This window comes from Bos indicus x Bos taurus, chromosome 7, assembly GCF_003369695.1.
Source record: "Bos indicus x Bos taurus breed Angus x Brahman F1 hybrid chromosome 7, Bos_hybrid_MaternalHap_v2.0, whole genome shotgun sequence".
Classification (NCBI taxonomy): Eukaryota; Metazoa; Chordata; class Mammalia; order Artiodactyla; family Bovidae; genus Bos; species Bos indicus x Bos taurus.
The window spans coordinates 92,251,300-92,273,193 of record NC_040082.1 but is presented as its reverse complement, the minus strand read 5'-3'; the positions used below and the strand labels follow the sequence as shown (position 1 = coordinate 92,273,193).

General features: G+C 49.4%; 1 protein-coding gene across 4 annotated transcripts in view; it reads left to right on the top strand.

The window, feature by feature from the left end:
- The window catches only part of RFX2 (regulatory factor X2), a 92,952-nt gene that overhangs the window by 36,052 nt on the left and 35,006 nt on the right, over positions 1–21,894 (top strand). For 2 of the 4 annotated variants that reach the window (XM_027547414.1, XM_027547410.1), the window contains exons 2-5: positions 13,132–13,244; positions 15,753–15,842; positions 17,987–18,066; positions 21,471–21,732. In XM_027547414.1, the coding sequence (XP_027403215.1) occupies positions 13,140–13,244; positions 15,753–15,842; positions 17,987–18,066; positions 21,471–21,732 (537 nt within the window). In that variant the 5' untranslated portion in view covers positions 13,132–13,139. The remainder of the gene's footprint in view (positions 1–13,131; positions 13,245–15,752; positions 15,843–17,986; positions 18,067–21,470; positions 21,733–21,894) is intronic. The other 2 variants (XM_027547413.1, XM_027547415.1) reach the window with 2 other exon arrangements.

Genomic DNA, 21,894 nt, shown 5'->3' with positions numbered 1-21,894 from the left:
AGTAAACACATTGGAGCTGACCAGCAAGAGAGGGGTAGAAACAGCAGGTTGGGATCCGGGCTGGATGCAGGAGGATGTGGGGGGCGGGTAGATGATGCGCTGGAGGCGGGGCCTAGATCTGGGATGGAGAGGTTGTGTCACCAAGTAGGGTGATGGAGGTACAGTTCAGAGCAGAACCCCAGGATGAGGAACTTCTCTGCAGAGAGAACTAACTGCAAGTGTGCAAACACGTACACATAGGAGTCCCCTCCTCTTACTATAAGGATCATTTGTTTCTCCCTCCTGAGCCGGGGGATCCAGTCAACCCTCAGTTCAGTAGAAACATCCAGAGGAAGAAGATGGCAACAGTGTCTTAGGAGTGTTTGCCTCCAGTTTTCTCACGCTAGCCTGTGGGGGGTATATGTGTGTGTACACATGTATATGTATTTGTGTATCTGTGTGCCTATGTGTTTCTGTATGTGCATGTGTGTATACACGGGTATGCCAATGTGTGTTGGTTCTTGTGTATGGGTATACATGTGTGTGTGCATGTGTGTGTGTGTGTTGTGGGTGCATGTGTACCTGGGTGAGCAGATGACACTTCTCAGCAACCCCCCTCCTGGGACAGATAAGTGGCTGATGTGCTGAATTTTGGGGGGCCTCCCCCTGCCCAACCAGGGGGGAATTCCCTGGAACCCAGGTCTCATGCAGTTTAAGTGATTACTATGAGGGGATGGAATTAGAGTGCTTTCCAGAAGCGCATTTGCTGGATGAGAATGTCAGGGCAGGCTGGTGTGGTTTTTTGTTTGTTTGTTTGTTCTTGGCTGTGCTAGATCTTAGTTATGGCATGAGGGGGTCTTAGTTGGAGCATGCGGGATCTAGTTCCCTGACCAGGAATCAAACCCGGGCCCCCTGCATTGGGAGCACAGAGTCTTAGACCTTGGACCACCAGAGAAGCCCCAGGCTGATGGGTTTTTGATTCACGTTTTCCCCTGAATCTGTGACGTTTTCAGTGGCAGCTAAAATCAGACCACATCCCAGATGAGGTAACTGTACCTAAGTCTGGACAACTTTTACATTCAGTCAAATCATGTCTCTTTAGAAGGAAAGTGAGACAGCGTCGCCCCATTACAATGTGGGGGAAGGTCATTGTCCTTGGAGTTCGGAGGGGCATGTCCCACACGACTCCGACCCCTGCGACCGGCTGAGCACCTGCCTGCCTCCCACCCTGGCATCGTGCTTAGAGGCCTCCGATGGCCAGTTTCAAGGGCTGGGGCCTGATCCTGTCTCTGCTGGAGAAGGAGGAATGGCTTGGCTCCCGTCACGAAAACAGCAACAGAAGCCCAGTTCTGACCAAAAGAAAAAGGAATTTGAATTCTGAAGATACTTCATTCCAGAGCGACTCAGAGCCAATTCTGATCCCTCAGAGTCTATGGCTGCAAAAGGAAAAACAAACAAACAAAAAAAAACCTGAGAATTGACTGAGGAATGCCAGGGCATCCGAAAGGTTTAGGCCAATGATGGGTCACCCTTGATGTGAGTTGAAATTATGGTGCTTAGAAAGAGTGGGTAGATTTTAAAGGGTCCACTTGTCTTCCCCCCTCATTCTGTGCCCCTCATCTGGCAGGATTTCAACTGTTTGGGGCCCGGGTCACCGCAGGGCCCGCTCTGTCATTGTCCCTATTCTCAACCTGTCTTTGAGTCTGTCGTTCTCAAGCGCCATTTGTCTGTCTCACGTCCCAGAGGCTGCACAGTCCCTGAGGACGCTGCTGCTCCAGCGAAGCAACCCTGTCCCCCGCCCCAGGGATGCTTGGGTGGGGGAGGCACTCCTGGCATCTGGTGGGTGGGGGCCAGAGGTACCATCAGCACCCACAGTGCCTGGGCCAGCCCCTCACAGAGAATGACCTGCCGATTACCCACAGTGGGGACCCTGCATCAGTGCCTACTGAGGGGAGGGGGCTGGGAGGGCCAAAGATAGAAAGGATGTGATTTCCACCTTCATGGATGATTATGTTGTTGTTCAGTCACTGAATATTGTCCGACTCTTTTAAACCCCACGAACTGCAGCACACCAAGTTTCCCTGTCCTTCACTATCTTCCCGGAGTTTGCTCAAACTCACATCCATTGAGTCAGTGATGCCACCCAGCCATCTCATCCTCTTTTGCCCCCTTCTTTTGCTCTCAATCTTTCCCAGAAGGTCTTTTCCAATGAGTCAGCTCTTCTCATCAGGTAGCCAAAGTATTGGAGCTTCAGCTTCAGCATCAATCCTTCCAATATTCAGAGTTGATTTCCCTTAGGATTGACTGGTTTGATCTCCTTGATAGAGTGTTATAGGATCCACTTTTCAGCAAAGAGGAGAGGGGCGTTTCGTTCTGCAAGTATACGGATCTCCACTGGGTAACCATCCCACAGCAGGGGCCACACACCAGCAGGGCCAGTTGAGAAAGTAGACCCCACAGGGCTTGCTCCCTGACCTGGCCTCAGACCGGAGGGGACCCATGAGCGGCAAAGTGACCTGATGCTTCTGGTCCCCGTAACAACTCTGAGAATGTCAACACAAGTGTCAAGCCAGACCCCAGGGTGCAAGACAACCCGTGCTCTTGAGAACATTCTGGACTTGTGGCTTCTCGTCCATAGGGAAGACATGAATTGCTTATGGACCCAGGTGCCATCGAATGTCACCAAATACCAGCAGAGGCCACATGTCTCTCCCCAAAGTAAGAGTAAAAGGTCTGCGACTCCCCAGTGAAGTGAAAGTCGCTCAGTCATGTCTAACTCTTTGCGACCCCATGGACTATACAGTCCATGGAATTCTCCAGGCCAGAATACTAGAGTGGGTAGCCTTTCCCTTCTCCAGGGGATCTTCCCAACCCAGGGATCAAACCCAGGTCTCCCACATTGCAGGTGGATTCTTTACCAGCTGAGCCACAAGGGAAGCCCCAGAGTGGAAGTTAATTGGCCATTCAGAACAAAGGGAACCAAAGCCCAGCAGGCTGCTCTCCCCTAATTACCCAGAGATGACAAGCAGCTTCCTAAATGTCGAGAGACCCATGCAAGGCAGGTGATCCCTCCGCTTGGCTCGGGGAGGAGCAGGAATAGAAAGGCCATTGCTTCAGGTCGTGGTGAGTCAGCACCAGGCTAGGAACCGGGCCCAGAAATTGCCCTCAGCTTTTTCTACATTTCCTTTCCTGTCATTACTGGTTGCTGGGTAACCAGAGTATTTTCCTGTCAACAGAAGCCTCTTCCCTTTGTGCCCGGGCAGATTCATTCATCGAGGCCCTGATCCAGGGCTGCTGACGGTGGGTCTCTACTGGGTCCCCTCACAGATGCTCAGGAACCCTCACCCCTGTTCCCACTGGTGGTGTTTCTGGGCAGCGTCTCCAGCAGGTCAGACGTGCATTCTAAACGCCAGGCCAGCCCAGGAGGGGAACGCTGCGCCCGTGGCCCTGCGTGTTCCCACTTTCTCAAGCCTGCCCTTATCTGGGAGCACACGACAAAGGGACCATGCTTGGCTTATAAACAACACACTGGGCGTGTCTCTGAGCCACACAGAGCTCTGGGCCAACCTGGCCAGGCTGGGCCACGGGTCCTGTTCCAGGGAGCGGCCGGAGACGGAAAGCCGTCAGAGAAAGAAGGCTTGAGTCCTGGCCTGGGAAAGAAGAACAGGAGAGAGGACGAGTCCGTGTGGTAGAACAAGCAGGAAGACGCAATGGAATGACTCCTAGTTCTGATCACAAGTTCAAGTTCAGAGCAGATGCTCAGCCACCCAAGTTGATTGCAGTCACCAATGAGCCTGACCCAGGTGAGCAGGAAAATGGAAATGCAGAGGACTTCACATTGTGTGTGGTGTCTGCTGGCCTTGTCCTCCAGGCTGGCTACCTTCCCACAGCCCCTGGGGGCGGGTCAATCATCCTGATCCCGCCTCACACCTTCCAGAAGGACCCCTGAAACTGCTGGCCGCCTCTTCACGGGCTGCCAACTCAGCACCAGTGCTGTGGAGAAAGGCAGGAGCCGGCACTCATTCCTTGTGGCTGAGGATGAGTGTTTCTGGTTTCACTTTCTGTTATGGAATTTTCAAGCATCAACAAAATCCACATGCAGGATCAGTTCAGTTCAGTCACTCAGTCGTGTCCAACTCTTTGCGACCCCATGGAATGCAGCACCCCAGACTTCCCTGTCCATCACCAACTCCCAGAGCCTACTCAAACTTATGTCCATTGCATCTGTGATGCCATCCAACCATCTCATCCTCTGTCATCCCCTTCTCCTCCTGCCTTCAATCTTTCCCAGCATCAGGGTCTTTTCCAATGAGTCAGTTCTTCGCATTAAATGGCCAAAGTATTGGAGTTTCAGCTTCAGCATCAGTCCTTCCAATGAATATTCAGGAAATTGATTTCCTTTAGGATCGACAGGTTGGATCTCCACACACAGATGACAACACCCTTATGGCAGAAAGCAAAGAAAAACTAAAGAGCTTCTTGATGAAAATGAAAAAGGAGAGTGAAAAAGTTGGTTTAAAACTCAACATTCAGAAAACTAAGATCCTGGCATCTGGTCCCATAACTTCATGGCAAATAGAGGGGGAAACATGCAGGTAATGAACTCCAAGTAGCCACCACTAGCCTCTATAGTCATCAGCACTCTACATTTTGAGTCCCCTGCACAAACACCCCCTCCCCACCCTCCACTCGATAATAAAGGTTTTTATAGGTTAAGATTTACAGACCATAGGGGCTTCCCTGGTGGTCCAGTAATTAAGACTTCACCTTCCAATTCAGGGAAGTGAGTTCAATCCCTGGTCAGGGAGCCACGATCCCACATCCCACATGCCTTGTGGCCAAAAAGACCAAAACATAAAACCGAAGCAATGTTGTAACAAATTCAATAAAAACTTTAAAAACGGGCCACATCAAAAAAAAAAAATTACAGACAATAAATGTGGAAATCTTTAGCTGTCCAGTTTAAGCAGGTGGATTTTCCACGTAATGCATGTCCTGACACATAGAGAACTTGTCCATCCACCCCTCTCAAAGTTCCCCTGTCCCTTCTCAGACCCAGCGCCCACACTCCTCTGACTCTATAACCTTGTATTAATTAGCCAGTCTGTATTAATTAGCCAGTCTGTATTATGAACATGCTCTTTCGGATCCATCTTCTTTCACTCAGTGTAATGATTCTGAGATTCACCCACGTGTTATCAGCAGTTCATACTTCTCTATCCGTGACTTGCTTTCCCCATAGGCTTTTTGGCTGTGTTTGTGTGTGTGTCCATGTCTGTGTGTATTCAGTGGTTGCTTGAGGGATTATGCTCTGCATCTTTAACTTACCACAATCTGCAGTTTCCGATTCATTCTTCTGATGGACATTTGGATTTTTCCTTCCTTTTGGCTAGAAAACTGCTGTGAATGTGCTAGTTTTTTGAAGACATATGTTTCCATTTCTCTTGGATAAACATCCAGGAGAAGAATTTTGCCTTAAAGGGTAGGTTGAACTTACTAGAAAACTACCAAACCTTTTCCCCAATGTGGTGATATCATTTGACATCCCCACAAGTGTATGAGAGTTACAGTTTCTGCATGCGCTCACAACATTGGTTGTCAAATTTTTATTTTAGCCGTTCTAGTCGTTGAGTGTTTCGTGGCATCTCATTGTGCTTTTGATTTGCATTTCCCTAGTGACTATCAATGTTAGATACTATTTCATATACTTATGGGGCGTCTGTATACCTTTATGAAGTGCCTATCCAAGTCTTTTGCCCATTAGATTGTCTTCTTCTTATTGAGTTGTAGGGAGCTTTTTATGTATTGTGGATAAAAGCCCTTTGTCAGATACAATTTTTGCAAATATTTTCTCCTAGACTGGGACTTAACAATTTGGGCTCTTGATGAACTCTTTAATGAGCTGAAGTTTAAAATGTTTGTGAAATCTAATGTATCATGTTTTAACTTTTATGTGTAAGTCTGTGATCTAACTCAAAATCATTTCTGTGTATGGTGTGAGGCAGGGGTCAAAGTTCATTTGTTTTCTCTTCCCATGTGGATATATCATTTGTTTAAGAGACTTCATTTCTCTGTTGAATTGCCTTGACACCTTTGTCAAAGATCAACTGAGAAGGAAGAGAGCTGGGGCACCATCAGAAAAGTCAATCGACAATGTAAGTATGGGCTATATTGATTATATATTTCTAGATTTGATTTATTATTTTTATTATGATTTTTGTAAGTGTGCTCATGAGAGATAATGATCTAAATACTTTTCTTATAATTTTTTTTAATCAAATTTTGGTATCAGGACTTTGCTGACCTCATGAAATGAGTTGTTAAGTATTACTTTCTCTATTTTCTGGTGGAATTTGTTTATTAATTCCCTTTATGGTGTTAGATAGCATTCACAAGTGACACTGTTTAAGCCTGGACTTCTCTTTGTAGGGAGGTTTTCAATAATGTATTCAATTTCTTTGTATGACCATATATTTTCTAAGAACTTATTTTTTATTTATGTTTAATTTTTATTTTTCTCTGTGCTGGGTCTTCATTGTTGTGTGAGGGCTTTCTCTAGTAGCTTCTCGTTGCTGTGGCTTCTCGTGGCGCACAGGCTCTATAGTTCACAGGCTTCAGTAGCTGTGGAGCATGGGCTTCAGTTGTTGTGATGCACAGGCTCAGTTGCCCCACAGCATGTGGGATCTTCCCGGCGAGGGGTTGAACTGGTTCTCCCCTGCATTGCAAGGCAGATTCTTAACCACAGGACCACCAGGGAAGCCCTGACTGCACATTTTCTATTTCATCTTGGTCAGTTTGGGTTTGTTGTGCTTTTCAAAACAGTGTTTGTTTGATCTAAATTGTTAAGTGTATTGGCTAAAGTTGTTCATAATAGTTCCATTTTATCATTTTAATTTCTGTGAGATTTGTAGTGCTAGACCTCATCCCACTCCTGGCATTGGCAATCTGTGTTTTTTTCCTTTTCTTTTCTCTTTCATTCTTGTCATGTCAATTTTTAAATAGAAGGTTGTCAGTCTTTTTATTCCTAGATTTTTTAAAGAGCAGTTTTAGGTTCACAGCAAAATTGAAAGGAAGGTACAGAAATTTTGTGTATACTCTCTGCTTTCACACCTGCATAGCCTCCCCCATTATCAACATCCCTCACCAGACAGACCATTTGTTGCAGCTGATCGTATACGTATACTAACACGTCATGGGCTCAGACGGTAATGAATCTGCCTGCAATGCCAGAGACCCAGGTTTGATCCCTCGTTTGAGATGATCCCCTGGAGAAGAGAATGGCAACTCACTCCAGTATTCTTGCATGGAGAATCCTATGGACAGAGGAGCCTGGCAGGCTAAAGTCCAGAGTCAGACACGACTGAGCAGCTAACACTAACATATCATTATTAACCAAAGTCCATGCTTTATACTAGGGTTCCCTCTTGGTGTTGTACTTTCAATGGGTTTGGACAAATGTATAGTATCCTACAGAGCGTTTCTGGTGTTGTTGTTTAGTCACTCAGTCATGCCCGATTCTTTTGCGACCCCATGGACTGTAGCCCACCAGACTCCTCTGTCCATGGGATTTCCCAGGCAAGAATCCTGGCGTGGAGTGCTATTCCCTTCTCGAGGGGATTTCCCTGACCCAGGGATTGAACCTGTGTCTCCTGCACTGGCAGGCAGATTCTTTACTGCTGTGCCACTGAAGAAGCCACAGAGTATTTTCACTGCCCTAAAAACCCTCTCTCCTCCTATCCATCCTCCTTCCACCAACTCCTGGCAACCACTGATCTTTTACTGTCTCCATAATTTTCCTTTTCCACAATGTCATATCACTGGAGTCATACAGTAAATATGCTTCATCAGCAACAGCAGGATTATCTTAGTTTGGTTGTAATTGATTTTTCTTTTGTTGTTTCTCTTGGGTATGAATCACAATTTCCTATTTTTTCTCATAGCTCATGGTCTTTACTGGGTCCTGGACACCATGAGTGGTATGTTACAGAATCTCTGGATTCTGCCATGTCCCCCTGATGGCCTTTAACTTGGCTGGGCTCAAACTGCCCTCCTGTAGTAAGTAGCAGCTGAAATCTTCTCCTGGCATTTTCATCTTTGAACTGCCGGGTTTTCTCCAAGACCCCCATGTCTCCTCCACATGTGTGGTTTTTAGCCAATTGGCTAAAGATTTTGGTGTACTATGTAGTCAGATTTGGGGGTTCACCCTCTCTGTGGCTCTCTGCCTTCCAAGATGCCCCCCAACATTGTGAACTCTCTCCTTTGACTCTTCAAGATGCCCAGGGTGCTGCTTTCTGCCACCCAAGCATTCCTGCACAGGGGATTTACCCCCCAGCGAAAGCCAGAGTCCCCAGGCAGTCTGATCTGTGACAGTGGTCTTCCAAGGGCCAGGTCCCTGGCAGTGCCCCCTGCTTTGGTCACCCTCCAGTGTCTAAATAGTTGCTTTAAAAAAATAATAATTTGCCCAGATTTTGTAATTGTTTTCTGCAGAAGGTTTAATCCAGCCAATTTGCTGCTCCGTTACTGAAAGCCAGTGTTTCTTTTGCATGCCTTTGAAAAACCATGTTTTAAAAACCCTAAAGTTTGATGTGCTAAGAGCCCTTGATTAATGGACCCAAAAAAAAACATTTTTGCAGGAAACTGGATCAGCTTATGTGCAACCTACAACCTTGGTGATCTTAGGTGGGAAAGGAAGGGTATCACACTCTCTGCAGATGGGCATGTTGTGTCTTCATATACAGGAGCAGCCAGACTGACCCACCAGGCGTCTGTCATTCTGTCTATGATCCCAGTGTCAAAGGATGAATTGAGGGAGCAGAGAATTTGGTCTCAAAGAGTCATTATCCTTCCCAGGAGAGTCCTAGGTACCCCTGAAATAACCAGGTGGTTTGTACTTTTTCTGAAACCTCTATGAACCTCTTTGTATTTCCCAACTGTACTGTCTCTTGAAATAATAATTCCATGTATCATTATCTGTTTCATAAACTGCCATCATAGACTCTCACTATCTGAAATGCTATCTGTAAGTTTTTATCATTCAGTGTCAGATGTAGTACTGAGGCATTACTGGTGTTCATTCATTTGCTAAATGTGTATCAGCTGCCTGATACAATGTGCCTGACCAAAGCAGGACCCCAGAACCTCACGGGGTGGACCATAGGGAGACCCCTGTGTGGGTTTCCCAGGGATGCCATTCAAAGTACCACAAGCTGGGTGGCTTGAAACAACCAAAAAACAATCCTCTTGCAGTTCGGGAGACCAGAGAGTGTCGACAGGGCCATGATCGCTCTAGGGGAGGCTTCTCCCTGCCTCCTCCAACTCTAAGGGCCTCGGCATCCTCGGTTTGTAGCCGCATCACCCGTCTCTGCCTCCACCATCGCATGGCCTTCTTCCCTGTGTGTCCTTTTCTAAGACGCTATCACTGGATTTGGGGCCCCCTCATCCCCTGTGATCTCCTTTCCATGCTTCCCTTCTGTACATCTGCAGGGGCACTGTTTCCAAATCAGGTCACATCCTGAGACTCCAGGGGGACATGAATTTGGGGGGACACCCTTCAACACACTACAGCCCCCCCAAAGTGAGCTGTGCCCAATTGCCCATCCTGAGTTTCAAGGGGTACCCCTGGATTTTAGGGTTCTGGCATTCAACGAATCAGCCTTCTTTGTGGCTTCATAAACTTCAGGATAGCTGGCACAGTGGTAAAGAATCCACCTACCAGTGCAGGAGATGCAGGTTTGATCCCTGGGTCACGAAGATCCCCTGGAGAAGGAAATGCCAACACACTCCAGTATTCTTGCCTGGGAAATCCCATGGACAGAGGAGCCTGGCGGGCTATAGCTCATGGGGTCGTAAAGAGTCGGACATGACTGAGCATGCAGCAGCATCATCAAGCTTCAAGAAGACCACAGTTGGCATTTAACCAGTGTCTGATATTTCCGTTTGTCTTTAAATGTCAGCGACTTCACCCTTCTCCCAATTTGAGTCACCCTCTGGGGTCCCCCCAAGTCCTGTCGTGTTGGTGAGATGTGGCCTCAGGAACAAGGTGCTGGATGGAAGGCCTGTGGGCCTCAGGCTTCGAATCAAGGCAGTGTAATTTTTCTACGTCTTCCGAAACCACACCACTTTATCAAACCCAAGTTATGTGGATCAGTGACCAACAACCATGGCCCATCGCCTGTTTCTATAAATAGTTTTATCAGAACCTGCCAAGATCATTCATTCATGTGTCAGCCATGGTTGCTCCTATGCTATGATGGCAAAGTCTAGTAGTTGTAACAGAGATCAGGTGGGCCCGTAAGTCCCACTTGGGACTTAAGTCTGCTGACTCTGGTCTGAATGACATTTGTTGCTGTTGTTCACTCAGTCATGTCAAACTCTGCGACCCCACAGACTGCAGCACACCTGGCTTCCCTGTTCTTCACCATCTCCCGGAGCTTGTTCAAACTCATGTCCATTGAGTCAGTGATGCCATCCAACCATCTCATCCTCTGTCATCCTCTTCTCCTCCTGCCTTCAATCTTTCCCAGCATCAGGGTCTTTTCCCATGAGTCGGCTCTTTGCATCAGGTGGCCAAAGTATTGGAGCTTCATCCTCAGCATCCATCCTTCCAATGAATATTCAGGATTGATTTTCTTTAGGATTGACTGGTTTGATCTCCTTGCTGTCCAATGCACTCTCAAGAGTCTTCAACACCACAGTTCAAAATCATCAATTCTTTGGCTCTCAGCCTTCTTTATGGTCCAACTCTCAAATCCATACATGACTACTGGAAAAACCATAGCTTTGACTATTCAGACCTTTGTCAGCAAAGTGATGTCTCTGCTTTTTAATACACCATCTAAGTTTATCATAGCTTTTCTTCCAAGGAGTAAGCGTCTTTTAATTCCATAGCTACAGTCACCACCTGCAGTGATTTTGGAGCCCAAGAAAATAAAGTCTGTCCCTGTTTCCATTGTTTCCCCATCTATTTGCCATGAAGTGATGAGACCAGGTGCCATGATCTTAGTTTTTTGAATGTTGAGTTTTAAGCCAACTTTTTCACTAAATGCCATACAGTGTGAGACAGATAGTGCATCCTGGTCAGGAGTGTGTTAGACTAACTCACATTCTGGAAAGTGCATTCTGGCCACAGTAAGCAGAGCATGGGCCCGCCATCTATCCCACTCACTCACAGCCTCTCTTTGTCTCCGTAAGACTCAACTATGGACCAAGGAACTGGTCTCAGTGAAGTCAGCCTCCTCACTTTCTCACTCGTGGATTCATTTCCTGGAGAGCTTGCATCACTTTCCCCCTAATGCTACTGAAGTTACCCGCTTCCTGGCTTCAGATGGGGACACAATAGTACAGAGTGGGTAGCTGACTGGCTAAACGGTCAGAGAAAACCGTGAATATAAGACCACAAGTTAGGCACATTCCAGTAGAATAATTCCAAAAGTGAGTTTCGTCAGGAAGGAGAGAAAGCTGGAGACCCAGCAAATACAGATTGGAAATTCACAGTCTCCTCCTCTCCCTCCTCTTCCTCCTCCCTCTCCATCCCTCTCCCTCCCTTCTCCTCTTCCTCCTCCAAAAGAGGCAAAGAGCACATGAAGCAGCAGTCATTGTATGGATCTGGGGACCTCTGGTGGTGAGAACTGAGTCAAGGTCACAGGAAATAGAAAATTGCCAAGGCACGGCCACAGTCCATCAAATGGTTCCTGTGGTACCAAAGGCACTGGGGGTGGGTGGGAGGGACCTGGGATAGTCAATGAAGATGGAATTTAGCCAGCACTCTCAGATCCAAACAAACACACATGCACTCATTTCTGCTTCCCTTAGGCAAATTGTTTCAATCTATTATCAGTTTTTCTTTGAATTTTTTAAAAAGGCTTTAAAATATCTACTTATTATTGGAGGTGAGACTCTTGGGGCTACAGAGAAACACAGAGTTTCTGGCAGCATGTCCTGGGCACTGTGGTGTGTGCTATGCTGTCCAGGTCTCCCCGGGAGTTGGGAGCCCAGACTCGTGGGAGGACATGCTTAGAGCCGTGGCCAGTAGGGGACAAAACAGAGATGAGACAGCTGTGTGCGGCCGCAAAGCCATCTCCCCTGTCTGCAGTTGCTGATCTGCTTCTTGAAGCTTGAAGGTAGCTAGTGTTTGTTAAAAAGTAAAGAGAGGAATTTCCCTGGCAGTCCAGTGGTTGAGACTCCACGCTTCCACTGCAGGACGCATGGGTTCAATCCCTGGTTGGGGAGTCAAGATCCCGCATGCCCTGCTGCGTGGCCAAAAAAAATTTTTTTTAATGTAGAGAGTTTGCCTTTCAGCATTTTCCTGGAGTGAATCTCATCTGCCACTTTGTGCTGCGGTTACAGGAATTTTTTGGTAGAGAATTTTTAAACGACCCATTTGAGAGATGTCTGCACCTGGCTGCAGAGAAATATATCAATACTCTTACACTTTCTCATGGGCAGAGGAACAAAATGCACCTTTTCTTATTGCTGAAATGCCTGAGGATTTTTCTCCAGCCCAAAGGAAGGTGCCAATTCTTTCCTCTGCCGTCACCTTTTTTCTCGCTGGTATTAAATCCGCCCCCAAAGGGACGGATTGGCATCCGGGGACATCTGTGATTGTGATGACTGGGGGCGCAGGGGTGCTGTTCCACCCACACCTGGCCCAGGAGGTCCCACAGGCCTCCTGCTCACTGGCCTGCTCGCTGACACCTGCTCGCTGGCCACGGTGCCAAGAGGACACCCTGCCCTAAGAGATGCGCTTATAGTGGGGTGTGGTAGCTCCCCAGATGGCAAACATCCAACAAGCGCTTTTAATTTTCTCCATAAATGGTTTAAAAATTGCATAAACCCTTGAAAATAGTCAAGCTTGATGAGATTGGTGCCATTGTCCCACACCTGTCCTTCAGGAATTCCTGCTGGGCTATTTTTCAGGTTTCTGTTGGAAAAAATACCTCCTGCGCCTCCCTTCTCTCTTCTTATGAAATGATTGAAAAGCCTTTCTCCCCCTGCCTCTTACTTACCTCGTCTGGCCAGGATCCTCGCATTTGAACCTGGTCGTTGCCACTCGCTCACTACCTTGTCCATCGCCTCTCCAGGCTTTGCGATGGCAGCCCTGCCCCCATCACTCTCTCTCTGCCCTGCCCTCACTCTCTCTCCACCTCTCTTTAGACCTGAGCATGCAGAACTCAGAGAGTGGATCGGATTCCCCGGCTTCCGTGGCTTTGTGTTCGTCGGCGGCTGCCCAGGCGCCCGTGGCCCAGCCAGTGACAGCCTCCCCGCAGGTAACAGATCAGCCCGCCTGTTGCTTAGGCAGCCCTGGAAAAACCAGTGCAGCCAGGGTGGACACATCCACCACGGTTTCGGAAAACATTTAAATCTGCAGAGCCTGGCATCTCTATTCTTCTGAATTGACTTCTCAGCTCCACGGCTGCTGCTGTTGAAATGCACCTCACGTTCCTCCCTCTTCCCATGTTATCTGGCTTTTTCACCATTTGTTTTGAAAGGCCCCACCAAGGAATCGGTGAAATGATCCAAACTCAGAACCACAGCCCTTCTTGGACTCTGATTGACTTCATTCTCATCTGCTAGCGGCAGTTTTCTTGTACCTTGGAAGTGAGCCTTCTACGCAGAAGTGAGAAGTCTTAGGATTGGTTCATAATCGAATCTAGCATTAGAAGTGGCATATTCTTTCAAACTTGTGGAGAATTTTCACAAGTTCTCATCTCATCAAGGTTCTCCCAACTCCTAGATTTCCGCAGTAGTTTGGAATACAACAGAAAGTAGACATAAACATAATTCCACGTGAAACTGAAGGCAATGGAACAGACCAGAAGTCGTGGACACGTGCAGAGGCCCACTATCTATGATTTACAAATCTGAAAATTAGGAGCGGGACAGAAAGAATTGGTACTGGCAAAAAAGAAAAATAAAACCCATAATTCAGCAAAAGCAAGTAGATAGACACTGAGACCACTTATTCAGTTTAGCACACGTAGTCGGGCACGTGTGGCATTTATTTCTTGGAAGTGTGGCCACCCCAGCACAGGTACCTAGAGGGCGCGATCACTTGTGGCTGTGGCCTCACTGTTTCCATGCCCACCGCATGTGATGCATGGGCCCTCCACCCCCTGTTCCCTGGGGTCCCTCTCGCCAGCCCCAGTCTCAGGTGCCCCAGGTCTGGGTGCTGGCCGCCTCTGGCGACTACAGGCCCAGCATTCTGCCCTGCAGCTCCATGTCCATCCGAGGCTCCAGGGCTCCCGTCCCTGCTGGAGATGGGTCCAGCCCCCCAGCCCAGCATCAGTGGCAGCCCACCCCTTGGGCACCTGCCTCGCCTGCAGGCTTCCTGAAGAGTGAGCACCCAGTGCCTCCCCAGTAAGGGGCTTTCTTGCTCCTTCCATCCCATGATTCACACTTCCTACTTCTCCTCTCAGTCCCGTGCCGTCCAGCAGAACTTCCCAGCACAGTGGGAGTGTCCTGCCGCCAGCCCAACTAGGCTCCAAGCACCAGCAGTGTAGCCAGGGCTGCAGAGAAACTGAAATTTGCAATTCATTTAAATCAAAGTAAATGTCAACGGCCACAGAGATACACAGCTATTATCTTCCATATTGGATGCCTCAGCTTTGGAGTGTGTGCCTGTAAGTCCACAAAATTCTTATTTATCTATTTGAGGTGAAATTCACCTGACACAAGATTTGCCATTTTAAGGTGAACAATTTAGCAGTGTTTAAGATATTCACAGTGTCTTGCAACCTCCACTTCTGGCTAGTTCAAGGACATCTTCATCCTCCCAAATAGAAACCCCCTCCCCATTAGCAATGACCCTCCATCCCTCACCCCCAGGCCCTGGCAACCAGGAATCCACTCTGTCCCTGTGGGTCAGTCTGCTCTGGACGTTTCCCGTAGATAGAATCACACATGGTGTGTGTTTCCGTGCCTGCTTCTCTCACTGAGCGTCATGTCCTCAGGGTCCATTCACTCTGTGTGGAGAGCTGGGCTTCTCTCCTTTTCCTGGCTGAGTGATGTTCCCCTGTGTGGATGGACACTTGGGGTTTGTCCATCCATCCTGTTGATCTCTGTGTGCCATCTGTGTTCTCTGTGTCTTTGGGGGTGAGTTTACGGAGGGCTAAGTGTGTTGAATTCTTAGTGCAGTGGTGTTCATGAGACCAAGCCCTGCAGAATTACTGCACCTGGTGATGCATAGGGTCCACGAGGCCAATCACAGAATCACAGTCCACGACTTCCGAAGCCCCAGGCCCACAGAAACAAATCCCTCCTATTCCTCCCTCCCCTCGGGAGTGCATTTGATTCTTCCCACTTTCCTAGCTTTGTCCATTCAACCAGTTCTCCAGCAAAGTCACAAAGCCATTCTGGGAAGATGGCCCAGGGGCCCAGAGAGCAGCCATGGAGCCCGGGAGGGGGGCTGGCCTGAGTCTGAGTTAAAGAACTTCCAATACTGAGATGCTGGGACTGCAACCTAGCAGTGGCCACTCTGGGCTTCCTTTCTTCTCAAACGGGGGCAGGTCGAGGGTGAGAGACATGGTGGGGTGTGACCCAGCCTGTCCGGGGGAAGCGGTGTGGCTGGCACCCAGTTCTCAGCCCACGTCACCCTGATGACTACAGACCCCAAGGAGACAAAGCTGCTGGGGGCATGTGTGTGCCCTCCTTCTTACCGCCCCCCCACATACGTTTCCATTAAGCAGCAGCAGGCACGGTCACGCCGGCTGTGACCTGTATTTGTTTTCAGGACTCACGTACGATGAGCCTAAATGTCCTCTCTCCTTCCCTTGTAGAGGGTGTTGGTCCAGGCAGCGGGCTCGGCTCCCAAAGGGGCCCAGATGCAGCCACTCTCCCTCCCCAGAGTCCAGCAGGTAACACAGCAGGTAACCACAGCACAGGGGACGTGGGACATGGTTGGCATGGCATGCCTGGGAGCCCCCATCCGAACGACAGTGCTTGCTTTCCTGTTTTGTTGTTTCCTTTTGTGTGACGTGTTTGGCTCCTTACCAGGAAGTTCTCTTTGGAAGCGTTAAAAAAAAAATCTGTTGCTGCAGATAGTTTGCTACAAGCCAAGAAAGCTGATGATCTTTATTAATTCAGATCTTCAGCCTTTCAGGCACAAGTGAACCGCTAGGTAGAGCCTGGGGTGCAGCTGTAGACACGCAGGCAGATGGCAGAGGTTTCTGAATAGGAGGAACGTGGATCCTCCAGGAGAGGCCGACCCACCCGCAGGCAAGTGCTGGACCCTCAGACAGGCGCCTCTTGTGCAGTTAAATGATTAGAGAGCAGAGCTTGAACGTGTGGGCTCAGCAGCCAGAACACAGCCCAGATCATCAGCTCAGACAGGCAGCGTGATCTTAGCAGCGGTCGGCAAACCTTTTTTGGAAAAGGCCTCACAGTGCTTTTTGTTTGGTTGGTTGGTTTTGCAGGCCAGACAGTCCCAGGCACAACCATGCAACTCTCGTGGAAGGGATGGTGTGGCCATGTGCCAATAAAACTATTTGTAAGATCAGGCGGGCCAGATTTGACCTAAGGACCCAAGTTTGCCGACTCCTGCTCTATGTGAGATGCTGAGTTCAAATTCATTCAGGCTCCCATGCAACAGGACCTAGGAGCATAGTGTGGAGATGGCGAGACCCCAGAGGACACGCTTCTCCCTTCAAGGGGCTCTGTTCAGATTAGCAGGGTGTTTAGAGAGGTTTGGCCTTTCCCTGGTGGCTCAAAGGGTAAAGCATCTGCCTACAATGCAGGAGACCTGGGTTCGATCCCTGGGTTAGGAAGATCCCCTGGAGAAGGAAATGGCAACCCACTCCAGTACTCTTGCCTGGAAAATCCCATGGACAGAGAAGCCTGGTAGACTACAGTCCATGGGATCGCAAAGAGTCGGACACGACTGAGCGACTTCACTCCTTAGAGAGATTTGCCTGATGCTGTGTGATTTGGGGTTTCCTGCAGGAGGAGCGAAGGCTCTGGGGGTGCCCAGCAAGGACCCTGCATCTTTGCCTCAGCTCCTCAAGGGAGGGGCGCGACCATGGCTCCATGATTCCAGAAGCTTCCCCTGTTCCGTGGGGCTGGCCTTGTGTCCACCATTTCTCTCTCCGCTGACCTCTGCATCATACCCACCCCCTACAGACGAGAGGGGTTATGTGTGTGCACATGTCCCTGGGTTGTGTCCTCAGAGGTGGGAGTCGATCCAATCCTGCCGCTGCATAAAGGTCTACAGAGAGGCCATGATGAGACCTGCCCCTGATTTCCTCATCCCCAGTGAGCTTGAATCAAGCATCCACTAAGCCTCCCTCCATAGCAGAGTCCTGAAGTTCCCCACACAGAGCTCTGGGCTCCATCAGAGCGCCTGCATCCCCCAGGGGCCATCAGCTGAGGCTGTGGACTGACAGAGGAGGGAGGGGTCTTCCCATCACCCCTCCTCCCCCCGGAGCCCCCAACCCCTACTCCAGGCCCAGCACTCCTACTGATTCTGCTCAGACCTTCACAGTCTCTCCCAGAGGGGTTCCCAAGGCCCCTCCCCCCACCCAGCTGCTGGGGACAGCCACTAGGGCACCAAAGAGGGTGGCGTGGGGGTGATAGAGCACGTGAGCCACTTGAGCCCCTGCCCTGCCGGGGGGTGGGATAATGGAGGGTGGGATAATGGGGAGCGGGATCAGACGCTCCAAGGTCCCAGTTCTGTCCACATCTCTGGTGTCCACCATCAAGCAAGACCGGCCCCTCTGCCCAGTGGTCAGTAGACCCCAGGCACCATCACCACCACCACCTCCCGCCCTGTTCTGGATCTCGGCTTCCAGCGGGGCTCCTCTCCGCATGGAATAGGGGCCCCAACCTGCTGCGTCATCCCTGTCTGGGTTAATCTGGAATACGTGGCCTCGACGTGACCATCTCTCCTAGGTTTTAGGTGTGCCAGCCGGGGTAGGACAAGTGTAACGTGGCACTACGTGTTCACAAAAGGCAATAGGAGATATTTCCACCTGGATGATCTGGACCGTGTAACGCCAGGTGTCTGCTGTTGTTTCAGGTCCAGCCGGCGCAGCACGTGTACCCCGCCCAGCTGCAGTACGTGGAGGGCGGGGACGCCGTCTTCACCAACGGAGCCTTGTACGTGGGTGCCTTCTCCCCTCCCCAGGAAGGGGTTCACAGACAACCAACCTGGCCACCATGCCTACTGTGCTCCCCTGGCGATGGGTTTGCCCACAATCTTCTCCCTTCACCTCCTGGTGGGGTGACTCAGCTATTACACCCCCATCAGGACATCTCAGCCCAGTGGAGATATCAGAAATCATAGGCCTTTGTAGTTTTACTTCAAGGAAAGGCAGTTTTAAAAAACAGAAACTCCAATCCACCCTTGAAGTCTGGAGAGCCCACCTTTGAAACCCAGAAACCATTTCCATCTCTGCTTTTTCATTCTGGCTTCTGTTCAGTTCAGTTCAGTTCAGTTCATTTCAGTCGCTCAGTTGTGTCCGACTCCTTGCGACCCCATGGATTATAGCACGCCAGGCCTCCCTGTCCATCACCAACTCCCGGAGTTCACTGAGACTCACGTCCATCGAGTCAGTGATGCCATCCAGCCATCTCATCCTCTGTCATCCCCTTCTCCTCCTGCCCCCAATCCCTCCCAGCATCAGAGTCTTTTCCAATGAGTCAACTCTTTGCATGAGGTGGCCAAAGTACTGGAGGTTTCAGCTTTAGCATCACATTCCTTCCAAAGAAATCCCAGGGCTGATCTCCTTCAGAATGAACTGGTTGGATCTCCTTGCAGTCCAAGGGACTCTCAAGAGTCTTCTCCAACACCACAGTTCAAAAGCATCAATTCTTCGGCACTCAGCTTTCTTCACAGTCCAACTCTCACAACCATACATGACCATTGGAAAAACCATAGCCTTGACTAGACGGACCTTTGTTGGCAAAGTAATGTCTCTGCTTTTGAATATGCTATCTAGGTTGGTCATAACTTTCCTTCCAAGAAGTAAGCGTCTTTTAATTTCATGGCTGCAGTCACCATCTGCAGTGATTTTGGAGCCCCAAAAAATAAAGTCTGACACTGTTTCCACTGTTTCCCCATCTATTTCCCATGAAATGATGGGACCAGATGCCATGATCTTCGTTTTCTGAATGTTGAGTTTTAAGCCAACTTTTTCACTCTCCTCTTTCACTTTCATCAAGAGGCTTTTCAGTTCCTCTTCACTTTCTGCCATAAGGGTGGTGTCATCTGCATATCTGAGGTTATTGATATTTCTCCCAGAAATCTTGATTCCAGCTTGTGCTTCTTCCAGCCCAGCATTTCTCATGATGTACTCTGCATATAAGTTAAATAAGCAGGGTGACAATATACAGCCTTGATATTCAGCCAGTATTCCTTTTACTATTTGGAACCAGTCTGTTGTTCCATGTCCAGTTCTAACTGTTGCTTCCTGACCGGCATACAAATTTCTCAAGAGGCAGGTCAGGTGGTCTGGTATTCCCATCTCTTGAAGAATTTTCCACAGTTTATTGTGATCCACACAGTCAAAGGCTTTGGCATAGTCAATAAAGCAGAAATGGATGTTTTTCTGGAATTCTCTTGCTTTTTCGATGATCCAGAGGATGTTGGCAATTTGATCTCTGGTTCCTCTGCCTTTTCTAAAACCAGCTTGAACAACTGGAAGTTCACGGTTTACGTATTGCTGAAGCCTGGCTTGGAGAATTTTGAGCATTATTTTTCTAGGGTGTGAGATGAGTGCAATTGTGCGGTAGTTTGAGCATTCGTTGGCATTGTCTTTCTTTGGGATTGGAATAAAAACTGACCTTTTCCAGTCCTGTGGCCACTGCTGAGTTTTCCAAATTTGCTGGCATATTGAATGCAGCACTTTCACAGTATCATCTTCCAGGATTTGAAATAGCTCAACTGGAATTCCATCACGTCCACTAGCTTTGTTCATAGTGATGCTTTCTAAGGCCCACTTGACTTCACATTCCAGGATGTCTGGCTCTAGGTCAGTGATCACACCATCATGATTATCTGGGTCTTGAAGATCTTTTTTGTACAGTTCTTCTGTGTATTCTTGCCACCTCTACTTAATATCTTCTGCTTCTGTTAGGTCCCTACCATTTCTGTCCTTTATTGAGCCCATCTTTGCATGAAATGTTCCCTTGGTATCTCTGATTTTCTTCAAGAGATCTCTAGTCTTTCCCATTCTGTTGTTTTCCTCTATTTCTTTGCCTCGATCACTGAGGAAGGCTTTCTTATCTCTTCTTGCTATTCTTTGGATCTCTGCATTCAGATGCTTATATCTTTCCTTTTCTCCTTTGCTTTTCGCTTCTCTTTTTTTCACAGCTATTTGTAAGGCCTCCCCAGACAGCCATTTTGCTTTTTTGCATTTCTTTTCCATGGGGATGGTCTCTGTTAGCCTCTGGCTTATCTTGATGTTTTGAGAACTTGATCTGGCCTCTGTTAGCCTCTGGCTTATCTTGATGTTTTGAGAACTTCATCTTCTACTTGTCAAGGACGTCCAGGGCTCTCTGCTTTTGAACTCTGTGATGCTTGGGGCAGAGTGAGCAGAAGCTCACTGCTAGGCATGCATCCTTGTGCCTGCTTCTGACTCTGGTTTCACGACTCCCCAGTGGGGTCCTGGGAGGGCGTGGAGGCCTGGCTGTGGTTAGAGATGTGACTCCTGGTATCCTGAGTGTCTGCAGCTCAGTGCTGACCCAGAGGAGGATGGGTGAACCCTGGGGCCCCAGCAGACTCTGGGGGCACTCTGGTGGTAGTGGCCTGGTTTGACTGCACTGTGGTCAGAGATGATGTCCCCCAGAGATCGGAGGGACCTCCCTACCCCCCCAGAGGGGCCTTCCCTCAGTCACCCCTGAGGAAAAAACCCTACTGACCTCCTTTCACTGCAGCAGGCTGGACATCAATGGACATGGTGAATGATTTGATCCAGATGTTAAAGGAACATCAGACGAATTCTTGGAATCCTTTAGATATTCTTTTTATAAAGCAATTACATTTAAAAAAACAACTGACTTTCTGGGTTGAAAGAACTAGATTCTCAGGAAGCTGCAAAATGAGCCCAGAGTCCCTTGTACCATTCCCCCAGGCTCCCATCTGGCTCCCTGTCGCCAGTGGTGACAGCATCTGTGACGGCAGGACACTGACATCGGGTGTATTCAGCTTCACAGCCCTTGCACGCACTTGTGCCCATGAGCCTCTGTGTGTATGTGTGGGTGTGTGTGTGGGTGGGTGTGGGTGTGGGTGGGTGTGGGTGTGGGTGTGGGTGGATCGGTGGGTGACTTTACATCATCTTACCCCGGGGTAGCCCTCCCATAACCAGGGTCGGGTGCAGTCCCGCCCCATGCCCCCAGGAGGCCCCCGCGTGCAGTTCGCACCTGCGGTTTGTAAGGATTCCCCGTGCTTTCTGAGACCCTGGCTGTGAACTTGGCTGTGTTGACAGTCCGTGCCTGACTTAGCCACGCACTCGGTGCCCTGGGCCCCGGCATTGACACGACGCCTTTTCTCTCTCCACCAGGCGGACGGCCTACGCCTACAACCCCGAGCCTCAGATGTACGCCCCCAGCAGCGCCGCCTCCTACTTTGAGGCCCCAGGCGGCGCCCAGGTGACCGTGGCAGGCTCCTCCCCGCCCGCAGTCCCCTCCCACAGCATGGTGGGCATCACCATGGACGTCGGGGGCAGCCCCATCGTCTCCAGCGCAGGAGCCTACCTTATCCACGGGGGGATGGACGGCACCAGGCACACCCTGGCCCACACGTCCCGCTCGTCGCCGGCTACGGTATGTACATCCCGGGCTCTGGAGGGGGCAGGTTAAACCCCCAACAGCAGCAGGATGGTGAGTAGAAGGCAGCTGGGACCACGGGCGTTGGGCCCCACCAGCCTAAGACAGGTGCCCCCTCTGTGAACCTGGAGTCCTCGGTAAAGACAGAGAGTGGATAGC